At 42.6% G+C, this 17,913-nt stretch overlaps 1 protein-coding gene across 2 annotated transcripts in view; it reads right to left on the bottom strand.

Annotated features, from left to right (window-relative positions):
- Nucleotides 1-17,913, bottom strand: part of Arp8 (Actin-related protein 8) — a 125,459-nt gene that overhangs the window by 19,755 nt on the left and 87,791 nt on the right. Inside the window, exon 6 of one of the 2 annotated variants that reach the window (XM_067129902.1) lies at nt 12,743-12,859. The exons of the other annotated variant lie outside the window; for it this stretch is intronic. Coding sequence (XP_066986003.1) covers nt 12,743-12,859 — 117 coding nt within the window. The remainder of the gene's footprint in view (nt 1-12,742; nt 12,860-17,913) is intronic. 2 annotated transcript variants of the gene reach the window in all.

Genomic DNA, 17,913 nt, shown 5'->3' with positions numbered 1-17,913 from the left:
AATTTCATATGTGCCTTAAGTTGGTGTCACAATAACATGGTCAACCACACTGGCATATACAATTAAGAATGATAAAGTCACATAAATTTTTACATAGCATAGGTTAACATGCAAAAGCTATTGATTTGAATGCTTAAATTCCTATCTGATTAGCTGATGATATTCTAGCTAATACTATTCGTTCTTTTCCTTAGGGCATTCGTTCATTTCTTTGTGATTCTTTGGGTTACAATATACTCAGGGTTCCAATTTAGGTCAGAACTGATTAACAATAAAGGGATTTTGACAAAGGAAAAATCTATTTCTGAGGGAGGCCCCGTGTCACCCGGTGAAATTCCATTCTTACTTGAATTTCTAGGTATAAATATTGCTAAATATACCAGAGAAAAAATCTTAGAGGAATGCTGGAGTTACTACCCCCAGATTGAGCACCTTTGATGAAGATGTCGGTATAACCAAGGGTGAGTGAAGGAATCACAACCACAGAGCCACACTCGATAGACATCCCCATGTCAATATCCCCGAGAAGAGTGAGGGGCCGTACCAGCGCCCGCGCTCCCCAGCCTGCCATGCGGCGACTCCAGCGCCATCTGAACTCATTCCAGACTAGCACCACCCCCAGGCTTGGCATGAGCCAGGAAGGGGGGCGAACCTGTACCTCAAAATATTCTAGGGGGCTGTCACCGGGTGACACGGGGCCTCCCTCAGAAATAGATTTTTCCTTTGTCAAAATCCCTTTTCTGAGCTCGGCCCCGTGTCACCTGGTGAAATAGTGCCAGAGAATCATGCCAAGACTGCAAAGCTGCAACAAAATACCAAAGGTAAATGGAAAGAGACACATGCTATGGACAAATAGATTTAATAAGAATATCTCAACAATGAAAATCGGGCTTAACTATAAGTAAATACTGGTGGCACATTACACCTCACATCAAAGATTACCATGAAATAACAAACTTAACCTAGGAACAATGGTACAAATACAAACATGTAGTACAATAGGGGAAATAAAAGGCCCCTACAAATCAATAGAATAACCAGTAATTACAAACGTAAACCTAAAGGCAATGAGATACAATTGAAAGACAAAAATATATACGGTACATGAAGCAAAATAAGAACCGCTCCAGTACCTCTGACTAAATCTAAATCTGTAACATATCAAATTCCAAAACACAAGACAAGCAATAATCAGATAAACCAATATCGAGTATGAGGAGCAAGGCAGCGAGGCATGAACGATCCAGAAAGGCAGGCAGTGAAATAAATGAGGCAGGTGGGCGGGGGGGGGGGAAGGAAAGGGATAAGGATAATTAAGGTGGGGAGATGACACTTCCCACAGCCACTGTAGAAAATTTAAGAGCTTCGAGTGATTTTAAATATTGGCGTTTAAACACTAGAGGTGATTTCCATCCTGTATATTTGGTAAGTTCGGCAAAATCCATATTATAAAAATAATTGGTGGAGGTAGCTACTGCTCGGATATCATGAACCTTTGGAACTGAATCCGGGTTAGCTTGCTTAATAAAATACAGAATTTGTTGTCTTATAGCATTCAAAGAAAGAGTACTGCCTTTTTCCCTGATGAAAAGAGGACCCGACTTAAACTGTGGAGTTCTTTGTAGGTAAGACTTTAAGGTGAATACTGGACATAATGACTGGTCCTGAGGAAGAGGCACCACCTTCCAGGGGGACCACCTGTCCTGAGGGTCTTCATTCTTAGCTAAGAACGTATGATCAGGGGAAAGGAGGACTTCTCCGGATGGAAGGAAATTAACATGATCACCTCCTCTAGTGAGGGCCGACAGCTCTGAAATTCTGGCACCTGAAGCTAAGCTAATCAGAAACATGGTTTTCCTTAACAGATCCAAGTATGAGCATAGAGAATTATCAATGTCAGTGGCTAATTTCAAAACATCGTTGAGGAACCAGGTAACGGAAGCAGGGCGAGTTACTGGTCTCAAACGGGCACATGCTCTGGGGATGGAGGAGAAGTAAGAATCTGTAAGGTCAATATTAAAACCGTACAAAAATACCTTCTTTAAGGCTGATTTAGCTGTAGTAATAGTGGCCCGAGCAAGGCCTTTTTCAAACAATGACCTAAAGAAAGTAACTGCTAAGTTGGTTGTCATAGTTTGAGCTCCAGATGCCTTTAGAAAGGACGCCAATTTTTTTACTACCGAATCGTATTGTCTGAGAGTAGAATCTCTCTTGTCTGATTCTAAAAACAGAGTGTTGACAGGGTCAATGTTTGCTCCCTTCTTTGCAGCAAACTTTATAAAGTCCATAAAACCAGTGCATTCTGAATTCTTAAGGAAGCTGACACAGTCTTTGTTTGTACAACTTGGGTCAGTCTGGGTTTGGGTATCTGATGACACTGCAACTTGAGTTCCTGTAATAGAGGGAACCAGTTGCTCTTCGGCCAATAGGGGGCTACTAGAGTTAATTGGCCGTTGAATGACCTGAGTTTGTGTAGGACTTTTAACAACATGTTTATCGGAGGAAACAGATATATCCTCTCCCAACAATTCCAATCTATGGACATCGCATCTGTGGCGAAAGCCTGGGGGTCCAGGTTGGGAGCCACGTAACAGGGAAGCTTGTGATTGCTTTCCGTGGCGAACAGGTCCACTTGGAGGCCCGGAACCCGGCGGCGAATCCGCTTGAAGGAGTCCCCGTCCAGAGACCACTCCGTCTCCAACGGAGTAGTCCTGGACAGGGAGTCCGCCACCACGTTCCGTACCCCCGCTAGGTGGGTGGCTGACAGATGCCAGCCGTGCTTGTTCGCCAAGGAGAAGATAGCTACCATCACCTGGTTTACGCGACCTGATTTGGAGCCGCCCCTGTTGATGCAATGAACCACCACGGCGCTGTCCAGCACAAGCCTGATGTGAATCCAGCTGGCGGGGCGAAGTTTCTTGAGTGTTAGAAACACTGCCATAGCTTCCAAGGTGTTTATATGAAACTGTTGGAACATTGTGGACCACGTACCTTGAATTTTTGTTTTGGTGAGTACCCTCCCCAACCGCTTAATGAAGCGTCCGTGTGGATTACCAACGCCGGAGGGGGAAATTGAAGTGGAACCGACTTCGACAGGCCACTGACTGTGGACCATGGCCGGAGTCTTGTTTTCAGGATTCGCGGGATTGAAGAGATCCTGTCTCTGAGCCTGACATTGGCTCGTCTCCGCCATATTCTGTTTATATCTTTTAGTTTCGCTTTCAAAAGCAGGTCCGTCACTGAGGCGAATTGAAGGGAGCCGAGAATCCTCTCTTGAGACCGGCGGGATGCTGTTTTGTCCCTCAGAAATTTCCTGGTAGCGGTGGCAATCTCCTTCCGCTTGGGTGGCGGGAGGGACAACCTGTACGAAGTCAGGTCCCATTGGAGGCCTAGCCACTGAAACCGGGATTTCGGAGTCAGGCGGGACTTCTCCCTGTTCAGCTGAAAACCTAACGACTCCAGAAACTTGATCACTATGGCCGTAGCCTTCCGGCACTCCAAGACTGTCAGAGCCCAGATTATCCAATCGTCCAGGTAAGCCGCCAAGGAGATTCCCCGGGACCGTAGTTGTTGGACGACTGTTTCCGCCAGTTTCGTAAAAATTCTGGGGGCTACATTGAGTCCGAAAGGCATGACTCTGAAGGAGTAGGCTTGTTTCCTGAGTTTGAAACCCAGGAAGGGAGAGAAGTTCAGAGCAACCGGGACGTGATAGTAAGCGTCTGAAAGATCGATAGAGGTGGTGACGGCTCCACGCGGAAGTAGAGTCCGTACCTGAGCTACCGTAAGCATGCGAAACTTGTCGCATCTTATATAGCGATTTAGACGTGATAGATCTAGAATCACTCTTTGTTGGTCGGAATCTTTCTTCGGGACTGTGAACAACCTGCCTTGAAATTTGAGGTGCCTTACTTTCTTTATTGCTCTCTTGTTGAGAAGCTCTGTTACAAAGTCCTGTAGAGTTTTGGAGGGGGGTTGGTAAAACCTGGTCAAAGGAGAGGGATCCTTGATCCAGCTCCAACCCAGACCTTTGGACACAATGCTGTGTGCCCAAGGGCTGAAGGTCCACTGGTCCTTGAACCAGTAGAGGCGACCACCTACCTGATTGGTTTCAGTGGGAGGAAGAGCGCTTGCTTCCTCTACCACGGCCTGATCGTCCTCGAGAGGCGGAACCAGGCCTACCTCTGTATGGGCGCGACCCCTGCCTCCCCTTGCACTTCTATTAAGGCCGTGAAAGACCCCATGGCCCTCATAGGAGGAGTTGTGCGCTGGAGAAGAGACGACGATGGTGCAGCAAGAGGTTGGGCTGGTTGAACCAGCACGTATTGGTGGGGTTGAGCCTTGGAGGTGGAGGTTGGCCTACCGCCGAGACTGGGACAGCTTGAACCACTGTCTGGGGATGAGGCCTCCTTCACCTGAAGCGTTTCCCCGACTTAGCCTGGGAACCACCAGCTTCGGGAGTTTTCCATTTGAAGGCGGAAATACCTCACCTCGCTCGCAGACTCTGATTAGCCCTAGTAGCTTCACCCAGGACCCTCGAGACTTCATCCTCTGGGAAGAGGTTAGTCCCCCAGATGGAGCTCTTCATGAGCTTATTAGGCTCATGGCGAATGGTGGCATCCGCGAAAATGAATTTGCGGCACTCCAACTTAGCCACCATGAAGTCAAACAGGTCTGACTGAAAACCTGCCAGCAGGGATTTAGCCAGAACCTGGAAGAGTTGTTCGTCTGTGCATGAGACGGCCACCGCCTCAGACAGACACAAGGAATTTAGAGACCAGCTGCTCACTGAATTGTGAGGACGCACAAGAAGCATCTAGTTTACCCACCGTGAAAGTAGATGGGGCGTCCCTCCAGAACTCCTCACCCCCCGGGAACACCAGGGATGTGGAGTCCGTCTCCCTGAGCTGAGGCAAAGGTTTGCCTTCAAAGCAGGCCTGAGCAGTTGCCAAAGCAACTTTATTCATGCAGGGAGTGGGTAACTTGTCACCCAAGGAGAACATAGTATAGTTCCCCTTGAACGGAGTGAGCTTCGTATTATCTGCTTGCCACTCAGTGAGAGTGCGAAGCAGAGCCGATTGTGCCTGGTCCCTAGGGAAGATCACCGTCTCCTTTGGGACCTTATCAGAACGTACCCAGGCTTCCTCCGTCAGTCTAACGAAGCCTGGGTAGGGGGGCAAGAGGTCAGGAGGGAAGAACTCCAGCTCCTCCAGACCTCTTGTGCCCAAACCCTCGATTGTCAGGGTATCCTCATGGCGAATGGCACGTAAGGCAAAACGCCACGGGTTTCCAACGTCAAAAGGAGGGAGGGAAGCAGTATCAGGGATCTGATAACTGGGTCCGGCACCGCCGGAGCGAGCCATATCAGCAATCAGATTCTCCTGACTGCAACCTGTCCGCAAGCTTCGAAAGCTTGGAATCGACCTCCGACGAGAACCTTGCTAAGAGCATCCCGGCGAACGCTTCAGGGTCAAAGGGAGGCTGGCGAGGAGGGCTGGGTCTAGCCGCCCTCTTACTCGCTCCTTTGCCCGAGGTTCCAGCTTTACTCCTGGAGGCCAAAGGTGCGGAGACCTTTGCCTTCGACGGGGGAAAGGGGGATGCCTTCTGGGAAGACGAGGACTTAAAGCCCTTCGCCTTCCACGAAGTCTTCAACTTGGGGACAGTAGATGGAGCACTGTCCCTCAAGATGGAAGACTTGGAAAAGCCCTGAAAGGAAGAGGTTGATGAAGAAGGGGAATCAAAAAGGGCGCCCGCCCCCACTACCTCACTTACCTCACCACCTACCTGATCCTGCTCAGTATTCATGGGCTCTAAGTCCAGGTCCAGAGCGGCGACGTCTTCGGAAACCTCCGCGTAGAGGGTCTCTTCTACAAGTGGCTGGGTCACGATCCAGATCTGCTCAATGATGGGGGCGGCCACTTCAGTTGGTACGGCCGCAGCGATCCGGGCTCCGGGGTAGAGAAGGTCTCTCCACTTCTCGTCGAGGACGTATGGCTTCCCGGACAGAACGTTCCTCCCAAACCCAGCCACCCAAGCGCGGAGGGACTCAAGAGCCTCTTTTTTCGAGGACTCGTCAGCCTGAAAAAAGGGGGGTGAGTTCAAAGGGAGGCTAAGAAATACCTAAATAAATTACAAAATATTGCAAAACATTGCAATATGGAAGGCAGAATTAACATACGGGTGGAAAGCAAATAGCTTACCGACTCGTCCTGGGTGCACCCGCAAAGAGCAAAGCACACCTCGCAGCCCTCCGGGTGCCACACGATCAGATCATCCAGTCGGACCGCACAACCAGCGTGGGTCCGACACACCACATGGCCATAGGGTTGCTGAAGAGTGGCGGAACACCCGGGCTCCTCACAGCGAACAGTCTGTAAGTGAAAACAGTAAATGAGCTAACCTTTCTAAGAAACTTAATCTAAGTAGGCAAGGGTATTTCAGTAAATCGCCGGAGTACTCCGGCGGAATGAAAAAACCTCATCAGAGACGGGCCTACTAAAAAGTAACTTAATTTAAGGTAAGCTGGGTATAAACCCCGCCGACTGCCGGAGTAAACCGGCGGAACGAGGGGGCCGAATCGACGGGACCTTCACCGCGAGGAATGCCAGGAACAGAACGGCAAAACCAGGGGTGAAATCACCGGACTCTATGACCATCATAAATAATAATAATAATAAATAAATTTCCGCTCAACGGCGGGGTGAACCGCCGGGAAATTCAAACTAATAAACATCTATCGCGGGGTAAACCGGGACATAAATAAAACACACACTAGTCCCCAGGCGGGATGAGCGCGGGAAACAAAACACAATAAGATGGTAACATAATTGGTTAACAGACAATATAAAACTACGTTCCCCGGAGTCCGGAACCACCCACCCCGGAGATCTCAGGACCTTATCGAAGAGAACCAAAGAAGGGTGAGGCTGCCAAACACCAAGATCCACCGGGGCAGATGTAAACGCCAGTCAACCCAACTAAAGTATCTCGAACGCCGGAGTGAACAAAGAACAAGGCCGAGAAGAAAACCCTGAGATGTTCGAGAACCTGCTCGATCGAAGGAGAGCGGGTGAACGAAACATTGAGCCCAGCTACGAGTCACCTGGAACCAGCTCTGGGAGAGAGCGAATCCCTCAACCAGAAAGATTCACTACATGGGGTGAGAGTCGGACACCGACATCACCCACAAGAGAAGATGACGAGAAGCTGGACCCAAAACAGGGCAGGGGAGGGGGGGGGGTGGAAGTGGACAGGGAAGGTAGTAGGCCAGAGCAGAGGTGAACAGGAGACTGGGGAGAAACTCACCCGCTCAACTGCATGGTACCAAAAATCATGGCCTACACCTAGGGGGAAGAATGACCAAGACCTCTGTATTCTCACCTAAAAACATAGACGTAGCCTATGAAAAAAGGGAGGGGGAAGAGAAGGGAAAGGAGAGAAAAGGGAACAACAGGGAGAGAATTTCCGAGTCGAAGACCCACCAGAGCCGAACGTAAGGGAGGAATAACGCTCGTGGAGGAGAAATACCCATAGCAGAGCTCAACCCCTTCGAAAAGAAGAGGGAGGAGAATGGGGACTCACTCCACACCCAAACAACGGACAGGAAGGCACGACAACAGAAATCCCTCAACCAGCTGACCCCAACCTCTCACTTAACCTAACTCAAGGGAAGGGAGGAGGAGGTCAAGAATAATAAAAGCCTAACGTACACTAGGCTGTGACAAAATAACCAAATAAATCACCAAGTGTGTGTGAAATAAACAAAATAAAAATATAAAAATATACCGTGTTTGGTGCGTAGCCTAACCGGAAGGAAGCGACAGGATGAGCCTGGCGTCCCCACGGAATAGGACAACGCAGAGGTAGCATGATGTCGAGCATCAGCCAAAAATAATGAATAAAAATATAATCATTAACTAAAATGTCCAGAGGAAACATCCCGGTGAGAAAACTAAGCGGGAACAAACGGGAACCCGATCACGGGAACCTTAAGGAACGGATCAAAACATTATCGTTAAATGAAACCGAATAATCCCACTTAGAAAACTACCAGGATGAGACCTATGGGGAAGCAAAAGGCATGAGCCGACCAGGAAAAACCCAAACAGAACAAGCCGAGTGGGTAAACCTCGCGGACATGGCTGGCTGGGGACGCCCGTAGGCGTCATAACAAAGCCACGAATAATAACAATTACGGGCTAAGACAGCCAACAAACTATAAGACAACCCCAAAAGAAGATGGTACTTAACTTGGACATGGTGAAGCTGCTCGACGCCATGGCAAAAATACAAAATAAGCCGAAAAAACACAGGGTAACCAAACACCGTAGCGCATAAATCAAGTGCTAGAAATGGAATTAGTTCAGATGGCGCTGGAGTCGCCGCGTGGCGGGCTGGGGAGCGCGGGCGCTGGTACGGCCCCTCACTCTTCTCGGGGATATTGACATGGGGATGTCTATCGAGTGTGGCTCTGTGGTTGTGATTCCTTCACTCACCCTTGGTTATACCGACATCTTCATCGAAGGTGCTCAATCTGGGGGTAGTAACTCCAGCATTCCTCTAAGCTTTTTCCTCTGGTATATTTAGCAATATTTATACCTAGAAATTCAAGAAAGAATGGAATTTCACCGGGTGACATGGGGCCGAGCTCAGAAATTCTATTTTTGTTGGCACCGGTCAGAGACTTTGTGGGAAATAAAGAGGTATTCATTAAATCTGCCGCAACCATTCTTTGGATGAAGTTTGAAAGACAGACGCATCATACCTAATCATAATTAAGAATTTTTTCCAAATACAATTAATGTTAAATAAAAAAACTGGGTTGTCTACTAGTACAATAAATGATTCGTCACCTGGAATTAAATAACTGGTTAGTGATAAAAAAAAAATAATGATAACATTTATACTAAACTGAAATTCTACACAGAGGAAGATGAATATAGGTGTTTTTTGTCTACTAAAGGCTTCACTCTGTGAGTTTGAAAATGAGGTTGACATCATGCACTGACTCCCTTCCAAAAATCTTATTCCCTAATGAAATACAAGATTTTACTGTCCTGCCGCAACAGCAATTTATCAGAGACTTATATTTCTGATATTGGGTAATGATATACTGCTTTAATAAATCTGATGTAATAAATATAACAGATTCTAGACATTATCTTAGCATCGCCATGAAATCTATTTTTTTCTGTAGCCTCTTTTCTTCACAGTATCCCTGAGATTTGTTAAAGGTTTCCAGTAATTTCACTGTTGCAACATGTGAATGTATGTATTCCGCCTCATTCAGAATAAGTAGAGTATTTCAAACCGTCAGTGTTATCGTATAGCCTTAACGATTTGAAACGTACTAACCTCATCGTAGCCCAAGTCTTATACTACGACACCCAGGTTACTTCACTCATATGCTAATCCAAATTGCGATTAAATCACTGCTTTGTGTTACGTATTTTAATCTGAAACATAAGCGATATAAACTTACTGCTGGCGCATTCAATGTTCCTAGCTTGAAATACAGTAGAATCAGACTGGCATGAGCACAATCTCTACTTCGTAACCCTCATCCAAAGCACACCTCAAGAAATTCTCCTTACATTTGGATATGCATATCTCCTAAAGGAATTTTCCTAAATGCACTTTGAGATGAAAAGGAATACTTAAGTGGATTTGAAGGCACCGACAACTATGGCTGCATTCCCTTTTCTTGAGTCTCTATTTGAACCACACTGTACCAAGGCTCACTTCACGTTCGTCTTTGGCCAACACCAAACATTCGACTAACCACCGGACAAACAACCGATACCTGGTAGTTAAGCACTATTACCCGTACACTTACAATTAAATACACGAAACAGCCAAAACGATGCTTTTCATTACTAAATACAAACACAACAAAACATAATATCCTTCTTCTATATAATACGCATTTCCACTTTACGTAAATTTAAAAAGAATACATAAAACTATACCACAACCTGTGGAAAAGTACAATCTCTCTTGTCTAAGTTTCAACAGTAAGTGGTAAAACTTGAACTGCAATTTTTTATGCAAACAACACAATGATAATTTTTATAAGGCATAACTTAAATGTAATTGCATCATTATCTTAAAAACCTCCTTTTTTTTACATGCTTTTATTTAACTTGACTTCTGCGTCTGTTTGGGCTAAATCTTGTAACTCAGTTTTCGACCTGTTCCCTTCGTCCGACGGACTTGAAATATTGCATGGTTACTCAATCCCGGTGACAATGCAACCTTACATGATCAGTAGGTCAGCAGTGACCCTACAGTGACCTCTCCCAGTATCTCAGGATTTGTATGAAACTCTTCAGATTTTTCACAACTTCTTTGACTCGGTAGAATCTATCTTCTATATAACCCCTCCCCTTCCTTCATCCATTCCCCTCCTCCTTTCCCCATCCCCTACCCCTCCGCAAGCATACGATCAAGGGTTAATTTAGCTGTGTCCTCCCCTCCCCTTCCTTCTTCCATCACCTTCCCCCACCCATCCCCCTACCCCTCCCCATTCCAAAGCACAAGATCAAGTGTTAATTTAGCTGTGTCCTCCCCCTTCCCCTTCCCCCTCCCCGTTCCGGAGTACACGATCAAGTGTTAATTTAGCTGTATCCTACCCTCCCTCTCTTTTCCATCCCCCTCCAAATACACCTTACCTCCCTCTTCCCCTCCCCACCCTCCTCCCAGAGCACATGATCAAGTGTTAAATTAGCTGTGTCCTCCCCTCCCCTTCCATCCCACTCCACTTTCCCCTCCCTTACCCGTTCCTCCTCCACCCCTCCCCTCCTCTTTCCCCTCCCCCCTCCCCTCCTCTTCCCTCTTCCATCCCCTCCCTTTCCCTTTACCTTCTTGCTACCCCTCCCTTCCCTCTTCCCTCCCTCCCCTCCCCATAAACGGATATGCATTTCGTAAACTACAATTATAAATAGGTTACAGTTTCTGTCAAAACTAAAAAGTATAAAATAAAACAACTAAAAAATGTTGTTTAAAACATGCTTTTATTAAAATGCACTAAACAGTAAAAAAATAATTTCTGGAGACACCAGGATTTTCTTACAATTAATCATGTCTGCAAAGATAAAAGCGTGGGCCCCAAACGTGGAAGGAAATGCTACAAAAAAAGAAATATTTTTTTTATATTTCTTGTAGCATCTTACATGTTTGCTGGCCACGCTTTTATTTTTGTAGACATGATCAATTGTAAGAAAATCCTGGTGTCTCAAAAAATGATTTGTTACACTTTAGTGCATTTTAATAAAAGCATGTTTAAAAATTTTTTTTTTTTTAATTTTTTTTTATTTATTTCTGTGAATGCTAACATGTCCTGCGATGCAACACATCTATTATATATTAATTTCCTTGGCTGCCCTTCTGCCTTTGTTTGCGTGTCCGGAGGCTTCTGGGAATTCCGGAGGTTTCTGGGAATTCCGGAGGTTTCTGGGAATTCCGAAAGCTTCAAGACAATCTCCAGGTTCTTCGAAGCCTTTCGTCTCCGATTTCTTCTCCATAAAACTCTGTTCTTTAGTATTGTGCAAGAAGAGAGGAAGCCCACGTTCTTGGAGATGAATTCAAAAGGCTTCTGGGAATTCCGAAGGCTTCTGGTTCTGGAAACGAAAGGCTTCGAAGATTTCTTCGGGGGAAACCCACGTTCTTGGAGATTACTAGCACATTCCCTGAAGGGAATTGGATCCGACAGGAATCCGTTCAGGAGTTGAAAACGGTATCACAGGATCCCGAAGTCGTTAAGAATTTATGAAGACGTAATAATCCACTGGGCGTTTCTCCCGGAATGTTTTGGGAGCTGAAGACTGCTCAAAGGATCCTGGAGTCGTGAAGATGTCTTCAAGAATACGTTTTAATCCAATGGGCGTTTCTCCAGGGGGTGAAAGCATGCTGGGCGGAATCATTCCATAGAAAGATTATGGATTTCTCCAGAGGCATGCAATCCTAACTAGCCCGAAATGTTCAGCATTAAGTCACCCAACGGTAGATATTAAAGGTTGCACATTTTTGGCTGAGCTTTGTGATTTTCTTTTCGAAATGGACTCAGCAGATAATTCTAGAAATTTGAGACAAAATTTTGGATCAGCAGCAGACACTACTGGTGATGGTCCGGAACCGCCAATGGCAGCTCGGGAGAGGTGGGTCACAGAAACTTATCACAGTAAATACTACTCCTGTTATACAACTTCAATATTGATTACATCAGAACTATTAATAAGAAACTAGCAAAATGTGAGCGATAGCAAACATCTGCTAGTCTTCAATAAATATTCTAAAGAATTTCTTAGAAGTTATACTTCAAGAGTTATACATTTTGAGGTGTTAAAACTAACCTATTTTACCACATCTCTTTTCACTGCAATTCCAGAGTAAACAGTCCTCTTTTATCTTCAGTGAAATGGAATAAACTTGATTATATACTTATGGTTTTCAGAGTAGACTGATAAATGTATTTTACACCCACAGAAATGTTTTTTCAGAACTTTAAGACCCCACTACATCTCAAATCCCACCTAAGTGCAACTAAACAAATGGAAATGTTTGATATTATCTATTTTGTCAAAAGCTTTACAGGAAGGGAATCCTTAGGGCGAAACCTGATGTTCGTCTGGCCATGACATGGCCTTTTGTCGTAGTTTTTATATCCTTCATTTAGAATTTTCGGTCTGTGGTGTTTCACACCATGTGATACAAGCCCTGTCTAAATAAAAGCCACTTATCAACTTACCCTGGTAGTAGGGTGGGAGATTGCATCTTCAACGCACGATACAGATGTCTTCTGATCTCCAACATCCACAACACAGGAAAAACCAAGTCCGGCACCAAAAGTAGCAGCAACATGATCCTGCAGGGCAAGAAGATTAGTGTTATGCAGTCACTAGCATACTTGCGCATGTAAAAAAAAGTAATCCCTCTCTGCCCTACAAGTAAGCGGTCAAAGAATACATAACCAAACCCACTCTAATCAGTTGCAAAGAGCTACTGTTTTTATCTTCTTAATACTTTTGGCGCTTCTCACTGCTCCAAAATGCAGAGGATAGGAAACTGCTATAGTTGTATCATTCATATGCCTCAGCATGTCTCTCATTTTTCCCTTTTTCAAAAGCAATAGTATTCCATAAAGTTCTCCATACATTACACTGTTACAGCTCTAAATGTCTGCATGCACGACGAGCCATGCTATGATTTTGCATGACAAGTGACCAAAAATTGGAACGAAAAGCTAAAAAGACATAAAACTCACCGAGAACAAAATATATTATGATACATTCGTAAAGGTGCTTACATCCAAAACAACCTAGTGCTTGGAAATACACGTAACATCCGAAAGACCAAGAATATGTGTCTAACAGTTATCGTTTCACGTTATAAGCCATCTAAGAATTTACACTGATTTCATGATATCAATACCTCTAACCTGCATCCAACACTTACCATTTTTTTTAAAAATACAGCTGAAGATCAAAGAAGCTCACGTTACCGTGAAAATTTTATTCTTGTACTTTTACCATAGTCGAGTTCATACTTGAATAATACTCGTCATACTTAAATGCTGTTTATCACACTTGCCACAGATACAGACCACTGAAAATACGCTTACATAAACATTTGTCACACACTTGCATATATTTGCAAACAACGAACTATACGTTAGGCTTTAATATTCAAGTCACCCAAGGCTGTTAATGCAATGTGATTTACTTGGGGAAAAGTCAGATATTAATATCTTAAGAGGACAGTTTTTCCTTTAGTCTAGATACTACACACATTTAATTTATGAAGATTATTTCTTTTGAATCAATGTACTTCCCAAATCAAGCCCCTTTTCAGAGAATGTTTCTACAAGAACAAACTTTCATTTTCAATCTAGGCACTTCATCATCACTTACATCACAATCAAACCGCTCATTACAACCGTTCGTCTCTTTCTCCGAAACCGGTCTGAACAAATATTCGGACTCTCAGAAACTCTTAAATTTAATCTCCCTTTTTCCCCTGGCCTTCATCATATACATTAACTATGACTTATACATCTACGCAGACTCTTAAAAAAATAATGCAAGCATTGCAAAGCTATAAACTAATATACGTATATACACGTATATATAGAATCTACTGGTCACGTTTTATGAGATATATATGTAATTCTAATAACCGCAGTACCTTAACTTTTCAATTTTTTATTTCATCACACTTTTCAGATACGCTTATGACTACAAAGTCTGAGATCCAAATGAAGAAATAATATTGAAGAGATTGCGATGTCCAAGAGAGGATTTCAACCCGCATTCAGTTTATCAGAACGATGTCACATTAACCCACTTCACATTATATATATATATATATATATATATATATATATATATATATATATATATATATATACATATACATATACATATACACACACACAATAGTACTTCAATTAACTGGATTACCAATATCTGGAACTTGACATTACCTGACACACCCCAACAAGGGACCAAGGCCCCAAACATATATATATATATATATATATATATATATATATATATATATATATATATATATATATATATATATATATATATATATATATATATATATATATATATATATATATATATATATATATATATTTCAAAAATATGAAAAAGCACTCTCAATGGTTGTCAATGCTGCATGGCCTCAAGCGAATGTTGGTAACACTTCTTACACTCTGACTGAGACAGGGCTTTGGGGGGTAGCGAGAGCCTCAGAATTTTACAAGGTGGTGGGTCGGATGTGGGCACCACGGGAGAGTGGGTACAGGAAGGCTGTGTAGAGAAGAGGTTGCTTTGGAAGGTGGGTGGAGCTGGGGGGCAATTTCCCTGGCTGGGAGGGGGTTGTGATGAAGTGTTGGATGGGTGAAGCGGGCTAGATAGACCCAATGTAGAGACTTGTGTGAGCTGCTATGCTTCTGATTTTTATCAATATTTTACATTATTCTCATTTATATTTTTACTGTACTTTCTCATTTTTAAAATTTTTAAAATCCAAAAGTTAAACAAAATGGTGTGAATAGGGTAAGAGAGAGAGAGAGAGAGAGAGAGAGAGAGAGAGAGAGAGAGAGAGAGAGAGAGAGAGAGAGAGAGAAACAACAACTGAGATGAAATGTCAACAGTGATAAAATATTCTCTCGTGTACCGTTATGATATGTGTGATAATCATACCTAATCAACACTAACTCGTAATGAAATACTGTATAGTAAATCAAGCAAAGCAAAAATGACAAATGGCAAACGTGATACTGCGCTAGAACCACACACAAACACACACACATTATGCAGAGACGGTAGAGTCAACATTGATGGAACGCCACATGTAGCTGTCAGCACACACACACACACACACACACACACACACACACACACACACACACACAGTCCTCATAAAAGTATAGCTTCCGTGATGTCATGAGGTAAGTTGAAAACTCATTCATTCCACTAAAACAGAAAACGATCAACTAGTTTTTAGTAGTGTTTTTAAAATGAATCTGCTTTGAACAGCTATCATGAGAAATGCCACAGTGCTGAAGATGTAAAACAGGGTGTTGTAATGTAATACGTACAAACAGAACGAATTTCATTTTCGGTAGATTGTAAAAGGCTAGGTTTTCGAACATGATTACCAAACTTATGGTTTGTGTAACAATTTGTAACCGCCTCTTATAATCAACAACCACTTACCAAAAGACTGACATAAAGAACATTGGGTATGACTTAAACAAATGAATTAGGAAACAGCTGTTTTGAGATTTTGAGGGATTTTACTTTAACATAAGGCATGTTTCTTTACCTTTGTATACCCATTTTACATTTCTGTACAAACTAAAAAATGATTCCTCTGCACAACTAAAAAATGATTCCCCTAATTCTTTTGCTAGTAGGCTCAATCAGCTGATTCTGAGAACCTGAACATTAGTCATTGTAAATGTCGCCTAATTGATTTCACTTAAATGAATGAATATTGCATTGGATGCTTGCCCAGCTTTGACAGAATACTTATGCTGTTTAATTCATACTTCTAAATCCTTACTGGACTGGCCAATATAAAAAGAGGGGCAGTCCAAGCATGGAACTTTATATATTATATGTTGTTGCTTTCCTTAAGGATACTTTTTATTAATATTCCTGTTAGTGTTATTATAGGAAAATCCAGTTGACACTAAAAGATTTTAACAACGATTTTATGGTCTCAAAACCACTAAAATAAGGCAAGCTAAGAATGTTCCTAGGGGTTTCTCTCTCCATGTTGCTTTCACTATAAAACTTTTTGTGGGCTTTATTATAGCAAATATCTAGTATATGTGAAGGATAACATAAATCTGTCCCTATTTTTCTTATGTATTCGATTTCTTGATCCAAATACTGGGGACTGACAATGCACAATGCTCATAAAAACATAGAAGAAAAAATTGATATTTTTATATTAAGGTGGTGGCCTGAATAAAAATGGACATAAGTTAATTTGTTGGTTGGTTTCCTATAAATACTGAATTTGCACTGAAATGGTCCTCTATTTATTAAAACATCTAAGAAAGGGAGGCAATTCTTTTTTTTCTAATTCTAAAGCAAACTTAATGGATGGCTCTTGGTTATTCAAATTAGAGAGTGAATCATTTACATCAATACCAGAAGGCAAAACAGCTAAAATATCGTCAACACATCTATACCACTTTAAAGGAGTATAAATGATATTAGGTAAATATCGTTTTTCAAAGAATTCCATACACAAGTTTGAGAGACTTGGGGATAAAGGGTTGCCCATTGTCATACCAAATATTTGTTGGTAGAATTTGCCATTGAATATAAACTTACAACCACAAATGCACAACCTAGTAGTGAAATAATATGACTTACAGGTAGAAGTAATTCATGATGGATTAGTTCGCTACTAAGATACTCTAAAATACAATCTAGAGGGACTTTAGTAAAAAGAGAACAAATATCAAAACTAACAAATCTACCAGTGGGGCAAAAAGTGATTTTGTTTATCAACTAAATCTAGAGAATTTTATATGTGAGAATCGGAGATAGTTGCAAGTAACGGGGACAAGAGCATGGTAATATGTTTTGAAAGTTTATATGTTGAGCCAACAGTACTGAAAATGGGCCGCATAGGATTACTTTCTGTGTGTGTTTTTACTAATCCGTACAAGTAAGGTACCGAGGGAAATTTTATCTTTAAGGATTTTTTTCACTGTGCTATTGGAATTTTTTATGACTTGATCGAGGGGATTTTTTGTTAGTTTTTTGTAAGTCGTATCATTAACCAGTAGGGCTTGCGTATATGATACGTAGTCAGCTTTATCTAAAATTGCAGTACTATTCGACTTATCAGCTTTTGTGATGTGGATTGCATTGTCTTTTTTAAGATCGGTCACACTTTTCTTATAACGAGCAGGAAAGTTACTTTCATGAATAACATTGGCAGCTCCATAAACAATTCATTTAATTATGTCAACATGACTTTGAGGAAGATCACAATATTTTTCGAATTTACACAGGGACGACGCAATCGTTAAAGCAGAGGGTCTATTCGATATAAAGAAGGATAAACCATATCCGAGAGCACTCAACATTTTCACTTATTTGTTTACTTGATAAGTTTACAACACAACCATTACAAGGGCTATTAGTCCAGTCACTGCTGTCAATAAGATTTTTTATTTTTCTGTCCAGTTTCCTTGTTAGGGCATCTGTAGCCCTACGAAGTTTTCCGTAAATTTCTTGTTGCAGCGAGTCCTTCCAATCAGCCGGGATAGATTCTAATGATTGAATGAAATTCTGGCTTTTTCTAATTCCTCAAATTTCCCTTTCTCTTCTTGCTCTGCGGCTGCTATGTGGCGTTTTAACAAGTGCTCCCTAAATCCTTGCT

The sequence above is a fragment of the Macrobrachium rosenbergii genome, chromosome 28 (assembly GCF_040412425.1).
Source record: "Macrobrachium rosenbergii isolate ZJJX-2024 chromosome 28, ASM4041242v1, whole genome shotgun sequence".
In the NCBI taxonomy this organism is placed as follows: Eukaryota; Metazoa; Arthropoda; class Malacostraca; order Decapoda; family Palaemonidae; genus Macrobrachium; species Macrobrachium rosenbergii.
This window is presented reverse-complemented; position numbering and strand designations above follow the sequence as displayed.